The following is a 19,775-nucleotide window of genomic DNA, read 5'->3' as shown; positions in this document are numbered from 1 at the left end:
AACAAAAAGGTAATAAGTTGGCTACCGCACCCTGATACCACACATAGAAACATAAGCCTAATTATTGATGTGGATTTTCCTATTGTGGCAAAGTGTGGTTTTTTTGGGTTCTGCTCCACCTTCAACCAAAACAGATTTTCTATTTAGGAATTAGCCTTTCGCACTACAGTCTATTTTACAAAGTAAATGACTCAAATAAATATGATTTATTTATTTTCACAGACCTATTTGAATTCACTGCTTCCAAACTGGCACAAGCCAGCAACACGTAATAGCAGGCAGTTAAGGTCAGTGGTTAGGTAAGACAATCTTCATAACAACCTTTTGCAAAGGGTTGCAAACACAACTATCTGTAAAGTATATAAGTGGGATGAATTTACACCAGAAAAGGATTATTTATATTGATCATTCATAAACTATCATTTCTAAAGCAAAACCATGTGAGCAAGATCACTATGTTGCAAAGTAGACTTAAAAATCGCTTACAATCACGCTCTCATTACTGGGTTATGAGCACAAGAAATTGATACAATATAAATGCAGGCTGCCACCTTCTCTCCTTCTGAAAATGCTAGCTGTCTGTCATACTGACACTCGTTTCAATACTTTTGAGTCACTAACTCAGAACAAGTATGCATGAAAAGAAAGACTTAACTTGTCTCCAACTTTCCTTATCTAAAATGTGCCTTGGGTCAGTGTCTCAATCTCAATGTAGTATACCAAAAAATATAAATGCTGCACCTCCCTGTGATCATGTGATCCGGGCACCAAAACTCATCAAATAAACAATAACCTAATTTTAAACAATTCAACAAATGTTTTCTTTAAAAACAGAGACCACATAACATATAATGTCCGCAGTCCGTATATTGTGCTTAATATAAATCTTTGTTTATGAAATGTGGTACTTTATTCTCTTCTGTGATAAATGTGCACCACCTAAGTAGTTGTGAACAACCACACCGTGTATTCACCACCATTCAAATATTGTGCTCATCTCCAATTTTTGACCTGTCCTCTTACAGGTCAAAATCGCTTGTTTCCCTTTAAGGGGGGTCCTTTCATCATCTCCTCTCCTCTTTCTGGATTCCACTCATATGTAGTTCTCCATTCAAAGGTCACTCACTGGTAAACTTATTTCAGGTGAGTGGCCCTTTAAAAGATGCCTTTCCCCATCCTATCTGGAGCTGAGCCCGGTGATATTCCTGATCAGACTCCCTAACTTAGATCTGGCTTCAGGAAGGGGCTCCTGTAGTAGGCAGCTAGACAGAGCGCTCAGTGTCCTCTTCTTGATCGTGGAGAGGACAAGATTGTGGAGAGGACACTGAGTGCTCTGCCTCGCCTCCTACGACAGAAGCCCCCGCCTGGAACCAGTTGTAAGCTAGGGAGTCTGATCAGGAATATGACCGGGCTCAGCTCCAGACAGGACGGGAATCACATCTTTTAAAGAGCCAGTAACCCAAAATACGTTTACCGGAGAGTGAATGGAGAACTACTTTTGAGTGGAATCTAGAAGAAGGAGACGAGATGATGAAAGGACCCCCATTAAAAGGGAAACAAGTGATTTTGACCTGTAAGAGGACAGGTTAAAAAGTGGAGGTGAGTGCAATATTTGAACGGTGGTGGATACAAGGTTCACAGCTACTTAGGAGGTGGTGCACATTTATCATGGAAGAGAATAAAATGGCACATTTCGTGAAGGAATATATATGTTAGGCACAATGTACATACTGCAGACATTATATATTATGTGGTCTCTGTTTTAAAGAAAACATGTGTTGAATTGTTTAACATGAGGTTATTGTTTATTTGATGATGAGTTTTGGTGCACGGATCACATGATAACAGGGAGGCGTAGCATTTATATTTTTTGGTATATTACAGTTACTGTGGGAACACTTTTATGTTTGCAGCCACTCACAAGATAAGACCTAATATTATTTACAACTTATTATACAGTGGTGTATTTAATCACATTGCTCTGAAGAAGCCATAGGAGGTTGTAGAATATGGCTAGGTAAGAATGATGCTTGTCCAGTTAGCCAACACCACCTTTGAAAACAACTCCTCCTGCCAACTGCAAGAGAACATAAAACTTGTCTAAAAGTGACTATTACAAACTACTTGAGTTATTTTGGCAATATGTTCTCCATACTTTACAGCTACTTTTTTTTATGTGAAATTAAAAAAAAAAAAAAACTGAAGCAAAATAAAAGTTGTTTCCCCATGGTGGCAAATCAGAATTGTCCTACTTAACAACAGATGAAGCCTGATTGATCACTATGGACAACTCCACTTTCATTTCAATTTTTTTTTCTCCAGTTTTGTTATATAAATTACCACTACATATGAGAGTTACCACTAAGGGCATTATTTTTTCTAAATACATGTGCATTTTACACGCAGTGGAGGAAATGTGTATCTACTGTGTAGACCGTAAAGGTTAACTTACAAGTAAAAGGTCTTTTACGGCATTCTCAGGAAAGCAGAGCTCCATTATATCACACTCCGAGGCAGCAATCCATTGTAATATTGTTCTCAACTGTGATTCTACTGTATTTGGTCCCATATCAAGATTTCTAATCAGCAGAATCTTGCGCTGCTTTTCAACAACTGTAAAAAAAAAAAACATGGTTTATAGGCATCAAAAGAAAGAAATAGACACTGTATTTACTTATATGATTAAACAATTGCAATAAGACTTGCTTGTGGGTAAATACATGTCTGCAAAGATGCATTTCTTGCTTTGTAATGTGACTGCTCTCTAAAAGTGGCAGTTTTATTGTATTCACGTTCTACTTTCAAGCTGAACACAGACTAATATAATTAGAGCACAGATGAGCACACAGAGCGTCTTGTGCACAGAGATGTGCATGTGCATACATGGAGATGAACTGCCCAAATATGTGTACCTGCGAAAGCTTCCCATCATTGCTCTGAAACACCCATGTGCAAGGGGAGAAAGCTTGTAGAACACCAAAGCTGAATTGTAGCCATCTGGAAAACACAACTGGGCTAGCATTTTGTTTTCTGAAAATGTCATTTTCAGTTGCTTTCCTTTAACTAGCAGTTTTTGGTTTCATAATTGGCTATTATCAAACTGTCCAGCTGCAGAGTGGTTATCTAGGCACTGATCTAGAGTAGGGATCCAGTAAAAACATGCTCCTCCCACTACTATTGCTCTGTAAATGTAATCAGAGATGTGGGGTGTGCTAATGATTGAACTGGTCTGAAGCCAGCTATACATTTAGGTTTCTCTTGCCCAGCCTATGGGCTAAATGAGAGAAATCTAACAAGATTTCAACATCCACACTAAACAGCATCAATGAAGGAATATTCCCTGGTGGCTATTGCGTTTACGGTTTCCCATCTGCCGCACATCCCTTTACATCCTTAGACCTACAGCTGAAGCCACAATCCTGGTATCAATATTTGCAGCTGCTGATAAGCTTTCCTGTAAAAGTGATCAAGTGGCTTTACAGCCCCCACCCCCAGCAGTACAGCTGCTGTCGGTGTAGATGGCTGAACATCCATACCCGCTCTTCCTCTGTGATGAATGAAACTGGAAGTGACAAGGATTTTGTCACTTCCGTTTGTGGTTTGTTGTTTACCATCTGTTACTGGCTTGTAAAGCATCTGATCAAATTGATCTCGGTTTGATCAGATGTTTTTAAGGGCAGAGGAAAGTTCTGGGGTTTAAAAGGCCCCAAATCTCTCAGTAAAGAGTACCTGTCACTGCTCAACTATCACAAGGAATGTTGTTCAATTTAATAAAAAATAAGCAAACTTGTGTAAGTGTGTGATAACACACACACACACACACACACACACACACACACACACACACACACACACACACACAGTTTTAGGTCCATATATATATTTGGACACAAGCACAATTTTCATACTTTGGGCTTTGTATGCCACCAGAATAAATTAAAACAAAACAATCCAAATGAATCTGAAGTGCAGACTTTCAGCTTTAATTCAAGGGGTTGAACATAAATATCAAGTACAAATTTTAGGAACTGCAACCATTTTTATAAATAGTCCCTCCATTTTCAGGGGCTCAAATGTAATTGGACAAATGAATATAATGATAAATAAAATGTTCATTTTTAATATTTTGTTGAGAATCCTTTACTGACAATGACTGCCTGAAGTCTGGAACCCATGGACATTACCAAAGACTGTGTTTCCTCCTTTCTTTTTTTTTTTTTTTTTTTTTTTTTTTTTTTTAATTTAAATATTTATTAAATTTTTCATGTTAATACAAACACCCAAAAAGGGAAAAAATTCTCAAACAAATAAACATTTATAACATTTCTATCTTTCCCTTACTAAAAACTCTTTTCTTTCCCATCCCACTACCCCCCCTTCCCCCCCCTCATCCCCCCTCCCCCCCCTCTGCAGACTCTAGCCCAGTCTACTCTCTTGAGGCTTATTAATTTTTTGCTAACATCCTAGTTCATATTTTCCTATATTTCTCTTTCAATCCTGCTCTTTCCCATTTTTCCCATCTCCTGAAATAAACTCTCATCTTATCTTCCTGTAAATGGTATGATCTTTCCATTCTACCTATCTGGTTTACTCTATTAATCCAGTCTTCCTCCTTCGGTACCTCAGCCTTCCGCCAAAACTTAGGTATCAACCCTTTCGCCGCATTCAAGAAATACCAAATACCTGAGTCTTTATATTTATTTACTGATGTCTCCACATTGTGTAGGAGGCACGTCGTTGGGTCTAAGCCTATGTCAATTTCAGTTATTTCTTTAATCAATTTGACTATTATCTTCCAAAAAGCCAGGATTTTCGGACATTCCCACCATATGTGAAACACCGTGCCCATCTCTCCACATCCTCTCCAACACTTATTTGAATTCTCCCCATTCATCTTGTGCTCTACACTCGGTGTAATGTGCCATCGTGTCATGCACTTATAATTAACCTCAACCTCTCTCATACTCACATTATCGTGTATCAATCTAAACATCTTTCTCTGTCTATCTTCATCAAACCCAACTCCCATATCTCTTTCCCATTTTGTGATAAAAATTGACTTTGTGTTTGTGTCTAATTCTGTGAGTATTCTATACACTTTTGAAATACCGTGCTTCCCATCCCTTCGTGTCTCTAACAACCTTTCCAACATATTCCACTCCTGTTTTACTCTCAGGGGTTTCGGTAGAATTCCAATAAAACATTTCAATTGATGATATTTCCACTCATCTATTCTAATAAAAATATCTCCCTTATTCTCTATTAAATCTTTAAGTGGTCTCAATTCCCCCTCCACCAGAACATCTCTCAGTTGGGTATCCTCCTTTCTAAACCATCTCCCTGATATCTTATTTTTTCCCGGAGGAAAGTAATCAGTATTTGTGAGAGGCATTAAAATAGAATTAAATTCCCATTTCATGTTTTTGTGTAAATTGTCCCATATCCTAAGAACATTTAGAGTGTAGATACTTGTGCTTTCTTTGATTCCCCTAAACTGTGGTGGAACCCATATCATCTGGTTCAATCTAACGCCACTAAGATCATTTTCAATTGTTACCCAACTTTTCCCCTTATGGTTAAATGTCCAGTCATATATTCTTGCTAAAACCACTGCTTTATAGTATCTCTTGACATCTGGTAGACCCAATCCCCCTTTCTCTTTAGTCCTGCTCAATGTTTCATATGCTATTCTGGGTTTTTTATTCTTCCATATGTATCTTGTTAACATTTTTTTCATTATCTTAAAGAAGGCTTCTGGGATTTTAATTGGTACCATTTGAAATCTATACAGTATTTTAGGCATAATTACCATTTTGACTAAGTTTATACGTCCTATCCAGGATGGATTTCCACCTTCCAGTCTTTTTAAATCTTCCCTAATCTCATTTATCAAAGAGATATAGTTTAATCTATACAGATGCTTAGATGAGGCAGTGAGTTTTATTCCTAGGTATTTTATCTCTTTTTCTCTCCATATAAAGGGGAATTCTTTTTGTAGTTTTTCTTTTTCGTTCTTTGATATATTAATATTCAGGATCTCTGTTTTCGTTGGATTAATTTTTAAATTTGATAGTTCACCGTACTCCTTCAGAATCTTCATTATATTTGGGAGAGTTATTCGGGGGTTCCCCACATAGAACAATAAGTCGTCCGCAAAGGCCGCTACTCTGTGTTCTATGGATTCTATCTGAATTCCCTTTACCGATCCACTATTTCTTATTATTGACAACAAAGGTTCGAGTGACAATACATATAGCAGGGGGGATAGTGGGCAGCCTTGTCTTGTACCATTAGACATTCCAATGGGTTCTGATCTCTCCCCATTTACCGTGATAATTGCAGTAGGCTCCCTATATAATTTACTTATCCACTCTCGCATTCTATCGCCTATCCCCAGTACTTTTAAGTTGTCCATCATAAAGCCCCAGTCCACTCTATCAAATGCCTTCTCTGCATCAATTGACAAGAGCACCACCGGGGCTTTCCCTTTTCTACTTTTCTGAATAAGCATGAGGGTTCTCAAGCCGTTATCTCTACCTTCTCTCCCCGGTACAAAGCCCACCTGGTCTCCATGTATCCATTCAGGCATCAAGTCCCTCAACCTGTTTGCTATCACCTTTGCATACAGTTTAGTGTCAGTGTTCAATAATGAAATAGGTCTATAGCTGGAGCACTGAGATGGATCTTTTCCCTCCTTATGAATAAGCACTACATGGGCCTGTAGGGATTCTCTCCTCACTTCCATCCCACCTCCCAGAGCATTCATATATTTCTCCAGCTTGGGTAACAGTACTTCACTAAATTTCTTATAGTACTTAACTGTATAACCATCCGGGCCTGGGCTTTTTCCCCCCCTGTGCTTTTTAATGCTGTTTTAATTTCTTCCTGGGAAATTTCTGCGTCTAGGGAGTTCAACTGTGCTTCACTTAGTTTTGGTAATCCCGCATTTTTTAAGTATGTCATCTTTTTTTTATTAATTCCCTCTTGAGTTTCTTTTAGAGGGCCTTGGGGACTAATATTATATAACTTTTTGTAATACTCCGTAAACACTTTAATAATCTCTTTATTTGAGTGGACCAACTCCCCCTTTGAGCTTTTTATCTTTTCTATATAGTTCCTATTTTTCTTTTTATTCAAAGCTCTCATTAGATATCTTCCTGGTCTGTCTCCCCATCTATATCTCTCGTTCAAAACCCTGTTGTATACTCTTCTCTTCTCTTCATCCATCAACCTCTCTAGTTCATCTTTTCTATCCAATAACTTCTGTCTCGTATCTTTTGTTATTTTCTTCTTATGTATCTGCTCTAAGTCCAATATTTCTTTTAATAGCCCACTGACCCTCTCTCTTCTTTCCTTTTTCTTCCTTGCTCCTGCCGCAATCAAGATTCCTCTTATGAATACCTTATGGCTTTCCCAGACTGTGGCTATCGATACTTCCTCTGATTCGTTCTCCTTAAAGTATACCTTAATCTCTTTCTCGATTTTCTGAACTACCTCCTCATCCAGAAGAAGAACCTCATTTAACCTCCACCCTAATCCTCCAGTCCACCTTCTTCCCCATCCCATTTTCATTACGACTGGAGCATGGTCCGAGAACGTCCTTGTCTCTATGTCAATTTTAACCAGGTGATCTATAAGTTGATGGTCTATTAAGATGTAATCTAATCTCGAGTATATCTCATGTGCATTAGAGAAGAAGGTATAGTCTCTGTCTTTCATATGCGTTATTCTCCAGGTATCCACTAGTTGACATTCATGCATCACTTTCTTCAAAGCTCTCAGAGACCTACTCCCCTCTCTCTGCACAGAAGAGGTATTATCCCTTTGTGGATCCATACAGAAATTTAGGTCTCCAGCTACTATCAAACGCCCTTTTTTGAATTCCATTAATTTTTTCAACAAACCCTTCATATATATCTCCGGGTTTTTATTAGGGCAGTATATATTGGCTAAAGTACACTCTATCCCCTGAAGTCTACCTTTTAAGAATAAAAACCTCCCCTCCGGGTCGGCTCTTCTATCCTCCAGCTCAAATCTCATATTCTTTGCCAAACCTATTGCAACCCCTTTTGCTCTTTTAATTGGAGAATCTGCATAGTACCATATTGGGTAGTGTTTGGATTTCAATTTCACGTTTGCCTCTATCTCAAAATGCGTCTCCTGTAAAAATACCACTGACGTCGCCCTATGATGTAACTCATTAAACAACCTAAATCTCTTCCCTGGACAACTCAGTCCATTCACATTATAAGTTATAAACTGTATTTCTTCCATCTTTCCCAATTAACTCCATCTCTCTTCCAGATTGCCTCTTCCTCTTTGTCCCTTCTGTCATGCAGAGTATTAACCCAATACCTCCTCCCCTCCCTCCCACCCAACTCCCGTCCCCCCCAACTCCCATCCCCTCCCCCCTCCCGCCCATTTTCCCAACCCACCCCCCTTCCTCCCCCTCCCCTCTTTTTAGGCCTAGATGTGTTTCCTCCTTTCTGATGCTTTGCCAGGCTCTAACTGCAGCTGTCTTCAGTTGTTCTTTGTGGGTCTCTCTTTAGTTTTGCCTTCAGCCAGTGAAATGCATGCTCAATTGGGTTGAGATCAGGTGATTGACTCGGCCATTGCAGAATATGCCACTTCTTTTCCTTCAGAAGCTTCTGGATTGCTTTTGCAGTGTGTTTTAGATAATTGTCCATCCGTACTACGAAGCGCCATCCAATCAACTTTGCTGCATTTGGCTGAATCTGGGCTGACAGTATATCTCTAAACACTGCAGAATTCATCCGGCTGCTTCTGTCTTCTGTCACATCATCAATAAACACCAATGACCCAGTGCCACTGGAAGCCATGCATGCCCATGCCATCACACTGCCTCCACCATGTTTTACAGATGACGTTGTGTGCTTTGGATCATGAGCTGTTCCAAGCCTTCTCCACACTTTTTTCTACCCATCATTCTGGTACAGATTAATCTTAGTTTCATCCATCCAAAGAATGCTTTTCCAGAACTGGTCTGGCTTTTTTAGATGTTTTTTGGCAAAGTCTAATCTGGCTTTTCTATCCTTCAGGATTATGAATGGTTTGTACCTTGTGGTGAACCCTCTGTATTTGCTCTCATGAAGTCGTCTCTTGATTGTAGACTTTGACAATATGTCCACCTCCTGGAGAATGTCCTTCACTTGTCTGGATGTTGTGAAACCGCCCCTGAGATGACTACATCACACATCCCAGGAGGCCATTTGCGAGATGTGCATTTAAAGAAGAAACATATACATACATGCTCAAATCCCAATAGATTCCACTTGAATATAATCTAACAGGTGCTAAAGGGGTGTGACCACATGTTAACACTATTTTTAGGTGAGTGTCATTTCCCTGTTTGTCTTCCCTCTGGGACTGGATGTATATGGCACTACATTTCCTCACCAAGTTTGTGCTACCTTTACCTTTGAATGTCACATAATCTGAATTTTGACATAAAGCAGCAAGCAACAACATGCTACAGCCTGGTCAACAGAAATAATGGTAAATAAAATAATGACACAGTACCTTCTGTTGTTACTTTGGGTTCTTCATCTTTTTCTTCTGCCCCATCACTACATTTCAAGAAACAAAAATGAGTAGAAATCATGACTGACTTACTTAAAAGTGTTTTTTTTTTTTCAAAAAAAAAAAAAAAAAGGTTTTGATACAAAAATATAGATTATTCATAAAGGAACACATATGAGCATGCAAATAAAACAAGCTAACAGAATAAACTCTCATCCTTTGGCTTAACGTATGCAAGGGAAGGTTAGTCTCTGCCACTACTGTAGTACCTCTACTACATTATTCCACAGGAAACAGAAACACTGGACACAAATAGTGGTTCCCAAAGATATTTTCCTGGGAATTTCTTACACTTTTTTTGTTATTGTGGATAATGTAGCATTTTACAGCCAGAAACTGCCTATTGTAACTTCTCCATTGTAAATATGATTCTACTGTATAACAAATTGGGGTAAGGCAAACCTTTTACAACAAACTAAAGCTATGCATACAGTTTTGGTACTGCTTTCATTATGACTTGATTATTGTATTTTGGATTGTCTATGCAAGAATTTTAATTGAAAAAGAAAAAAAAAAAAAAAAACACAAGAAAGTTAATGTCCTACTTCTATAATCCATCACACTTACAGTAGGGACATGAAATTCACTATTGCCTTAACATCAAATATTAAAATTCTGCTTGGTTGGTAAGATGAAGGTCTGCTTCGCATTTTCCATCTTGAAAAAAATGTACTCTGAGCTACAGAGCGGTCTCTAATGCACACTAATAGAACATTCCCTAAAACTAATTTTTAACCTTTGGCTGAAAATGGCAGCTGTAGCAATGGACTATAGCATACACTTGCATACAAATTACACAGCTACAGTCCATGGGACAGAATGAAAAAATTCATGCTGTGAAATAAAGGCTGTAGAAAGTAGAGAATGTAGCAGTCTCAGTTTTAGTTAAAACATGCAGAATTATGAAGAACCCAGTGAACCTTTTAACACAAGAGAAAATGACTACACAATTGTCATGCAAAAACCTCTAGCTAAACCAACCTGTCTGATGGTGGGAAGGATAAATTTTCTTCACACATGTCTCCCTCCAATCCCAGACTGCTCCAGCTACTGCTGTTACCATTACTACCAGAAAAAGACAATATTCAAATACCTCAAAAGTTAGGCAACAGAACTAATATTACACCAATATGCAGGGTTAACAAAATAAAGGAAACACCGAATAATATATTGACTCACACCTAATTAGGAGTATGGCTTCCCTTTTTCCATTAGTTTTAGCCCTGCTTGAAATACTTCAGAACGTCTAATGAAGTTTCAAATGGAAAATGCAACCTTTAATAACAAAGGCGGTGTTTGACCTGCTTTGGCTATAGTTTAAGAGCACCTTAATAAAACATGTTGCGTCCAAAGAAAAGCAGCGCAACATAAAGCAGGTCCAAAAGGAGCTTATGAACTGCCATATGTACCGCTGAACGTCAACAGGATTTTGCTGACTTGCATTTGATGCGAGTTCCAAATGCATGTCAAATGCAGGAAAGCATCCATCAACATGAGCCCTTTAGCTATTGTAAATGGGCCAGCCATGGTATGCCTTTATCCTCCTGTTAAGGTGTATTTCGATTTGAAACTTTTTTTGTTTTCCATTTTTGAAAGGAGTAGGGAATGATGAAATCTCTGCCCCTTTTGGTCTTTGGTCCATTGGGCATATTTCCATTTACTTCCTCTGCCGGAAACAAAAGTCAGTGAGAGAAAATCTCTACAAAGTGAGATTAGAACCCTTTAAAAGAGTTGCCACCTGAACAGGTGTCCCTATAGGAAGATTTTCCTTAGCTTTCACCTATTATTCATGCAACAGACAGATTTTGGATGTTTTTATCACCTTCTGTCCCAGTAACAATAGTCAGTAGCAGAAAGAGGATGAATCCAGCAGTCACCAAGACAGAAATAAGAATCTGATGGGGCTTCCAAATGTTCTACTGTGCCTATAGAACCACTGTGTTTTATTATTATTATTATACAGGATTTATATAGCGGGAACAGTTTGCTCAGCACTTTACAATATAACGGGAGACAATAAAGCAACAATACAGTTCAATACAAGAGGGATAGGAGGGCCCTGCTCCTTGGAGCTTGTTTTCAACTTTGTCCATACAATTTTGGTACAGACTGAGTCACAGAGGTGTTGAATTTTGGAGGCATGTAGCACCTATCCTGTTTAGTGCTCATCTATCTCCACCACCGTATATTATTGATGCATTCTGTCTCTGTAAGGCATGGACCACCATCTTTTGGTCCACTGGCAAATATCAATTTGCAGTTTTTTGGGGCAATACACTTGTAAATTGGGCACCGAGTGTAAAATGAACCTGTCAAAATGTAATAAAAACACATCGCTTTTAAAAAGGTCTGAAGAGAGGCCACCAGCTCCATTAGTGTAAATTAAATATTTAGCAAAGGTAAGCTAAAAGTGACCTGGATGTTATTGCTCATAACTTCAGCAACTTTATTTGTTCCTGCATCCCCAAATACTTCTGGGTAGTGTAGGAGCTTGCCTGACAACTGTCACCCAGCAACCCACTACACATACATTCCTATTGGCCCATCACAATAATAGGCTTCCTATGCTGGCCAATAAGAATACATAGGAGCAGAGACAGGACAGACAAGACCCATCAAAATAAGAAAGGGCAAAGCCTTTACTAGTTGAGAACAGCAAGCATTCAGGCACGCAGGAAGCAAATAATGATGCTGCTAGTATGTGCAAGCACTTTCAGGCCCATCTAGTTTCACTTTATACCATATAGCAGCTTTATTTATTTTATAACTTCTAGCAACTTTAAACATCTGTATATATAAATTCAAAACGAACAAAGAACCAGCATTTTGGTACCCCTAAGGGCTCCTCCTTAACCTCCCAAGCGGTCTGATTATGTCCATATTTCTGTCCTCAAAGCGGTACTTTTTTTTTGCATGGAAATATGTATTTTTTTTATTGTAGGCCTGTAATTTTTAGGAATAACTCACTAAAATCTGTCCGAACAAGAGTCTAGTAAACATCCCGGGTATGTTAAAATTTGAAACATGAAATCATAAATTATAATTTAATAAATAATCATAAAAAATAATATAATAATAATAAATTTAATTAAATAATATAATCAAACCAAAAACACTGAAATTTGAAATATAGCGCCAAGTTCGCACATCACTGAGCAAAGTCGCAAAATCGTTTTTCAGTGTCTGATGACGAATTTCCCCATGAATCATTATCACTCAATTGTGCAAGTAGTTCTAATTTACTATCGCTGTTCTCTAGCTGGTCTAAAACCGCTTTTGACCTAAAGGGACGCTTTTTGGACACCATGGACATTTCTCAGTTTCCATGCAGAAAGACCAGTAAAAATGCAGGCAGGGCACAGGACAAAGCACTAGGGACAAAATGTATGTGAAATGCTTTGATACAGTAACGTTTTACTATGTGATTTTAGTGAATTTAGTGAATGTCACTTTTACAACTTTCAAATTTCCTGCTAGTTCCGTCCCCCGTACGCCCCGACGTTGCAGGGAATGGAACCCAGAACACAGATGCTGGCATCCGCGAGAGGACATTGCAGGGGGGACATCACGGGAGTGAAGGACAAGGTAAGTGTAGAACAGATCCCGGAGCAGCGCTGCAGGGTATTCCCGAGTGTAGCTCGGGGTTACAGCTTGTGGTGCCGAAACTTGATCCCGAGCTACACTCGGGAATACCTCCAGGGAGGTTAAGGGTAGAAAAGCCACTTTTATAGAAGACACACATACTGCAATTAATTTCCAATATTTTGCACACACTGTATAAATCAATGCATAGTAAAACTATGATATAATAGATTTCATGATGTATAGTTCACTGGCATCACTGTTTTATTGCCTGAATCAGATTCAGAAATAAATAACTGTTTTTTTTACAGTTTACCAAGACAAGCTGTAATACAAATCTGCCAGGCATAACACAGAGGAAAGTGCAGTGAGGGCGTGTAAAAGGTTAAGTAACCACAGCAATCAATCTGAACTCATCTCAACCAATTTGTTTCCAGTAAGGCGAAATATAATTTGAAAATGTAAACATCCACCTCTCTCTTTGTACTGCCCTACTTAGACTGCAAATCCTGAAACAAAACTCAAAAACTTCAGGTCAGTTACATTTCTTGCAAGACCTTTAATAGATTTCCAACTCAAATGGACACCAATCGTTTCCTAAGTGGTTGTCACATGGTCAGTCCAAGCATTATCGCACTTGGAAAACAAGTAAACCAATCACACAGGAAAAGACATTTATGGAGGAGTTCAGTACACAAGTCAGGCATAAACAAAACCTATATAATGAAACTGTAAGTGAACACCTTTGCCAGTTTTAGAATACGATAGCTGGATGATGACTGGACTAGGAAGCTAATTTTAATTAAACCCTAACTGCACTTTCAGTGTAAAGCAACTAAATGCAATCCAAGTGTATCAAACCAAAGGTTTGCAAAGTCGTACAATTATTTTTAGATAGCAGCCACAGCCTGAGTAGACAAGCCTATATGCTGAAGAGAAGGACACTTGCTCTTGTGAAATCAGCAGTCTCTCTGAATGGAGAGCTCCAGTTCTGATTCAGCAGGGGACGTATTAGTCTTCAGTAGCAAGATCACTGCTTTCATACAGAGAGCAAGGGTCTTTTTCTGTAATATGCTGGCAATGGACAGGCTTTTCTACTCTACTGTGGATGCTTAAAAAAAACAAAAACAAAACAAAAAAACATGATAATGAGCTTTAAGACTTTGCATACATTCTGTTTTAACGCCCTTGGAATGTATTTTCGAATTTAAACTGAAAGTCCAATTGGGCTTTAACACTGAATTACAAAAAGCATTCTGTAGTAGCTATACATATTTAACCTTTAAAAGGTAAATGTTATGTACAGGTACAGGTCTAGCCAGGTTGTAAAATAAATGCCTCATAATGAATATGTTAATGCAAAAATGTAGTCCCAAAAATAAAAGTAATAACAAGCCTCTCACTCTGCAATGCAGTACCAGGCAATGTGCACCTCTAACTGTGGCTGGTAATGAAATAACCAGCACGACATACTGCGAACTGCAGCTCCATCACAGCTGGAGTGTAATGCATGACCCAGCAATATTGTAGAAGAAGAATTTAAATATGCTGGCTTGAGTAATATACTATAATAATTTTATTTTCACAATAAAAAAAAAACAATTTAAATCTAGGCTACAGAAATAAGTCTGTCTACCGGACAAAGCATCAAATTGGTATGTCAAAGGAATTATATGGGCTGCTATTTCTTCTTAAAATGTTAATTTTCTGGCTACTGCAATGATGATTGGCTTTAGTACTTGAGTCACTGACTTAGAACAAATGTAGAGATGAGGAATTCTGAGTTTCCTCTGGCTTTGATTTTGGTACAGTCTCAACAATATCCATGTACCAGCATGAGAAAAGAATTCCCAATCAATAAAACCAGGTAGAATGCTATAAGCACCTGGTGTGTCCTTACTTATGTTCAATTGGAAAAATATGAAGGATATGTAATGCTGTCCTCCAAACTAATAATCCTACAAAAAATTGATGCATATGGTGTCAACAGTTTATTTAAAAAAAATCAGGTAAGCAGAGAAGAGTAGAATAAAGATGGAAGAGGAAGAATAAAAGAAAGGGAAGGAAGGGAGGAAGCTGGGAAAAGAGAAAGGAAGGTTAGGGGACATGGGGGAGGGGGGGAAAAGAGAAAGGAAGGTTAGGGGACATGGGGGAGGGGGGGATAGGAGGGAAGGCATGATGCAGGAGAACCCCAGTTACTACTACCCATGTGCAGCATATGACATTGATGCATTTAAACCGTAATATTTGGGTGATGATAGGTGATCCAAGGGTCCCAGATTTGGAGATTTTTTTTATGGCTTTTAGTGAGAATACTAGTCAATTGTTTGTTAGTAAAAAAAAAAAAAAAAACAAAAGCCATCGATTCGGGATTCAACTATGTAAACTGCTTTTTCCATGCCCTGGCTATTGTCAACGTGGAATACAGAGGAGCTTTTTTTTAGTAAAATCTGGTGGTTTAAAATGTAAGAGAGCTAGCCAAGGATTTCTAGGAAGCTGAACCTCAAACAGAGTTTGTAAAAGTGAACATACGCAGGTGTAGAAATGATCACTCACTGGACAGGAGTGCCAGATATGAAGATCAACGCCTGTAGTCTGGCATCCTTTCAACAAAGGCCCAAAAATCCAGAAATATTTGAGCAAGGAGAACAGCAGATTGCCAACTCAAGAATGTGACATCAATAGTGGCAGCGACAACAGTAGTCCTCACGTCTTGTGGTCAAAAGTAGTAGAGAGATCATTATCTCATATGAGCAATGCAATCCAGGGTCTAAGTAGGGTGTATTGGAAAAGCTCCAAGGGGAGACCCTAAACCTTTCTTGGGTAACGGACCATGGCTAAACAGAGCCCTTCTCTAAAAAAAGAAAATGCTGTATTTTAACAATGTGTAGTCCACCTAAAAATGGTGACGAGGACTGGAGACCTTGCTGGAAAAGTGGGTTGCCTGTCAAGGGAAGCAAGCAACTAGCATTTTCTAAAAGAAGCCAGCAATGACAACTCATATATTTATTTTATTGCAGATGTACTTTCAGACAAACAGGGTAAAGTGTCTTTGAAACACAGCTACATACTGTATTATAGTTTCTGGTAATGAACTGCAGTGTGCATGCAAATATAAACTTTTACAGGCAGTAAACTCCCAGTGTAGTTACACCTTCAGATACCAGACTATAGAATTAAGGTACCCACGGACAAAAAAGGAAAAATTACAGACACTACATACATCTACCTGTTCATAATCTCAGCAATGGTTTATTTTAAATAATTTAAATCAGTTAGGCATCTAAATACATATAGTAGATTCTATTTACCTGTCACTAAGGTGAAGGAAACTGCTTTCATCTTGGTGTTCATCCTCAAAGCTCAGATTGGACCAGCTGCCCGTGCTGTCATCCCCAATGCTAACACTGGTTTGTTGGCTCGTCACTGAATCCACTGACTGGAACCCATCCTTTCCAACAGAACTAAACACAAGTTAATTAAAAGGTTAGTTTGCCTCCAATAGTTGAAAAAACAAACATTTGCAGCGAATTAACCTATGAATACAAATCAACATGTGCAAAGTCACATTCCTATGGCTGTGGCTATATTGGTCACTGATTTTTTTTTTCTTTTTTAATAAAATGTCAGAAATGTTTACTTGTAAATTTTGAGTTGTTTATTATTCTCACTTTAACAGATGAAAATAAACAAGTGAGATGGGTAAATTTTCGTTTTTAATTTTTAAAAAAAAAATCAGATCCTTTATTTGGTTTTTGAACTTTTAGGGTTTTTTTTAACAAACAATGCACAACTTGTGCGCAACAAACCACAAACAAATCAAAGGACATTTGTCATACAGTGATAAATCAGCAATCCGTAACAAAAGAAAAGAAAGGGGTAATTTTGTATACACCGCATGAACATATTTCCTACGACAACAAAACTATTAAACCAGCACAAGTTGACTCAAGTCTGTTACTCCTTCCAATAGTATCTAGCTGCACGTGTCTTCTATTTGCTATCATATGGAGCGGAGCCAAACCGGGTATTTCTAGCCAGGGGTCCCATATAGTTTCAAATTTTCTAATACAGTTTCTCTGTTGAAATATTAGTTTTTCTCTGGAGATTACACTGTTAACCTGAATTTTCCACTCTGTTACTTAGGGAGAGGTGGGCAACATCCCTGGCTCACTTCCAGATCCCTTGCTCGCTTCCATAAGGAGGGGGGGGGGGGAGAGGTTTGGGGGGGAGAGGGGTCTGATGTTGAACATGTTACACCCTAAATATGGATGCAACATTCAGAAACTTGAACTTATCCTTTAAATCAGTTTAAAAATATAAATACCCTCTCTCATATTTAATCCCCAGGTCCCATAAAATTGGTTGGATGATATCAAACACTTGTGTACGCAGATTTTAATGCTTTTGTGAAAATGTTGCTGTTTTGCGCATTTCTGTCCTCACAAACTCAAATTGATCTCTTCTTAAAATTACATAAACGTTTTTTATGGATTCTTTTTTTTCCTGGGAGTGCTGAAATGTAATATACTAATAATATCATTACTCTCTGGACTTCTGACCAGGTCTGGTGGACACACTTGAGGACCCTTATAATTACTAAGCTGAATGCCACAGATCAAGAAATATGCTACTTACATTAAAATGTTTGAAGATGTTGTTCCAAAGTACATTTACAGCTTTATACAAACCTCCTATCATCTTGTTAAAAGATGTTTAAAGAAACCCAGAATTCCTGTCTTGGATAAAAAGCTGCTCTAAGATCCTCCCCATACCTGTCAATCTGACATAATGCCTAGGTGTTTTGTCACATATTACAAGAGGAAGAGGAGGATCGGTCTGTTGAATTATGTTCCACTCCTTCAGACAATTACATGCCCATAATGAAGCAATTGTTTAGGTGAACAGCTAGAACAGTGTGCCACAGGACCATTGTTTCCTGAATTAGCAAGTTTATGTCTGGCTTATTTTAGAAATTTTGAACTTAGGGAAGAAATATGTTTGTGTGTGTATTATCGTAGTAGAAAAGTAACTTCACCTTAGGCTAGATTTCACATTATTTGTTGGGACAGGCCACTCACCTTTAAAAAGGTACCTACAGACTTTGGAAATTAGCTAACCTTGCACATACAATACAGGAGCTGAACACTCTGGTTGATGAAAGACAGTTGTGCACACATTCATGTTGGCTATTGTGGCTATGGAAGAGGGAGATACCCAAGCAACACCCTAATCCTGCAGGGGAAAAAGCAGCTACAGCCGTAATCAAAAGTTTTGAGAATGACACACAGTAATTTTCACAAAGTTTGCTGCTTCAGTGTTTTTAGATATTTTTGTCAGATGTTACTATGGTATACTGAAGTATAAATTACAAGCATTTCATATGTGTCAAGGGCTTTTATTAACAATTACATTAGGTTTATGCAAAGAGTCGATATTTGCAGTGTTGACCCTTCTTTTTCAGGACCTGTGCAATTCGCCCTGGCATGCTGTCAATCAACTTCTGGGCCACATCCTGACTGATGGCAGCCCATTCTTGCATAATCAATGCTTGGAGTTTGTGACAATTTGTGGGGAGTTTTTTGTTCACCTGCCTCTTGAGGATTGACCACAAGTACTCAATGGGATTAAGGTCTGGGGAGTTTCCTGGCCATGGGCCCAACATTTTGATGTTTTATTCCCCAAGCCACTTAGTTATCACTGTTTCCTTATGGCAAGGTGCTCTATCATGCTGGAAAAGGCATTGTTCATCACAAAACTGTTCTTAGATGGTTGGCAGAAGTTGTTCTTAGAGGATGTTTTTGGACCAATCTTTATTCATGGAAGTGTTCTTAGGCAAAATTGTGAGTGAGCCTACTCCCTTGGCTGAGAAGCAACTCTACACATGAATGGACTCAGGATGCTTTACTGTTACCATGACACAGGACTGATGGCAGAGCTCACCTTTTCTTCTTCGGACTAGGTTTTATTCCCAGATGCCCCAAACAATTGGAAAGGGAATTCATCAGAGAAAATTACTTTACCCCAGTCCTCAACAGTCCAATGCCTGTATCTTTTGCAGAATAACAGTCTCTCCCTGATGTTTTTCCTGGAGAGAAGTGGCTTCTTTCCTTCCCTTCTTGCCACCAGGACATCTTCCAAAAGTCTTCGCCTCACTGTGCATGCAGATGCACCTGCTTGATGCCATTCCTGAGCAAGCTCTGCACTGGTTATGCCCCGATCCTGTAGAGGATTCAACTTTAGGAGACAGTCCTGGTGATTGCTAAACATTCTGGTGCCCTGAAGCCTTCTTAACCTCCCTACCAGTATGATTATGTCAGTATTTCTGTGCTCAAAGTGGCGCATTGTTTTTAATGGAAATATGTTGTTTTTTTTATTGCCTGTAATTCTTAGGAATAACTCACTGAAATCTGTTTAAACAAGAGTCTAGTAGACATCCTGGGTGCAATAAAGTTTAATACATTCAATCATAAATTATATTAAAAAATAATAATATAATAATAAATTAAATGTAATCAAATCAAACACACGGAACTCTGTCCAAACAATATTATATAGACACTGCATATTCTAGAAAACATCACGGGTGTGGT

At 38.5% G+C, this 19,775-nt stretch overlaps 1 protein-coding gene across 3 annotated transcripts in view; it reads right to left on the bottom strand.

The window, feature by feature from the left end:
* Positions 1–19,775, bottom strand: part of AKAP11 (A-kinase anchoring protein 11) — a 102,829-nt gene that overhangs the window by 6,515 nt on the left and 76,539 nt on the right. For 2 of the 3 annotated variants that reach the window (XM_089668824.1, XM_089668823.1), the window contains 4 exons: positions 16,494–16,646; positions 10,582–10,665; positions 9,541–9,587; positions 2,453–2,613 (listed from right to left, as the gene is read on the bottom strand). In XM_089668824.1, coding sequence (XP_089524950.1) covers positions 2,453–2,613; positions 9,541–9,587; positions 10,582–10,665; positions 16,494–16,646 — 445 coding nt within the window. The remainder of the gene's footprint in view (positions 1–2,452; positions 2,614–9,540; positions 9,588–10,581; positions 10,666–16,493; positions 16,647–19,775) is intronic. The other variant, XM_089668825.1, reaches the window with a different exon arrangement.

This window comes from Staurois parvus, unplaced genomic scaffold (genome assembly GCF_062004578.1).
Source record: "Staurois parvus isolate SC_StPar_1 unplaced genomic scaffold, SC_StPar_1.0 ptg000064l, whole genome shotgun sequence".
NCBI lineage: Eukaryota > Metazoa > Chordata > Amphibia > Anura > Ranidae > Staurois > Staurois parvus.
This window is presented reverse-complemented; position numbering and strand designations above follow the sequence as displayed.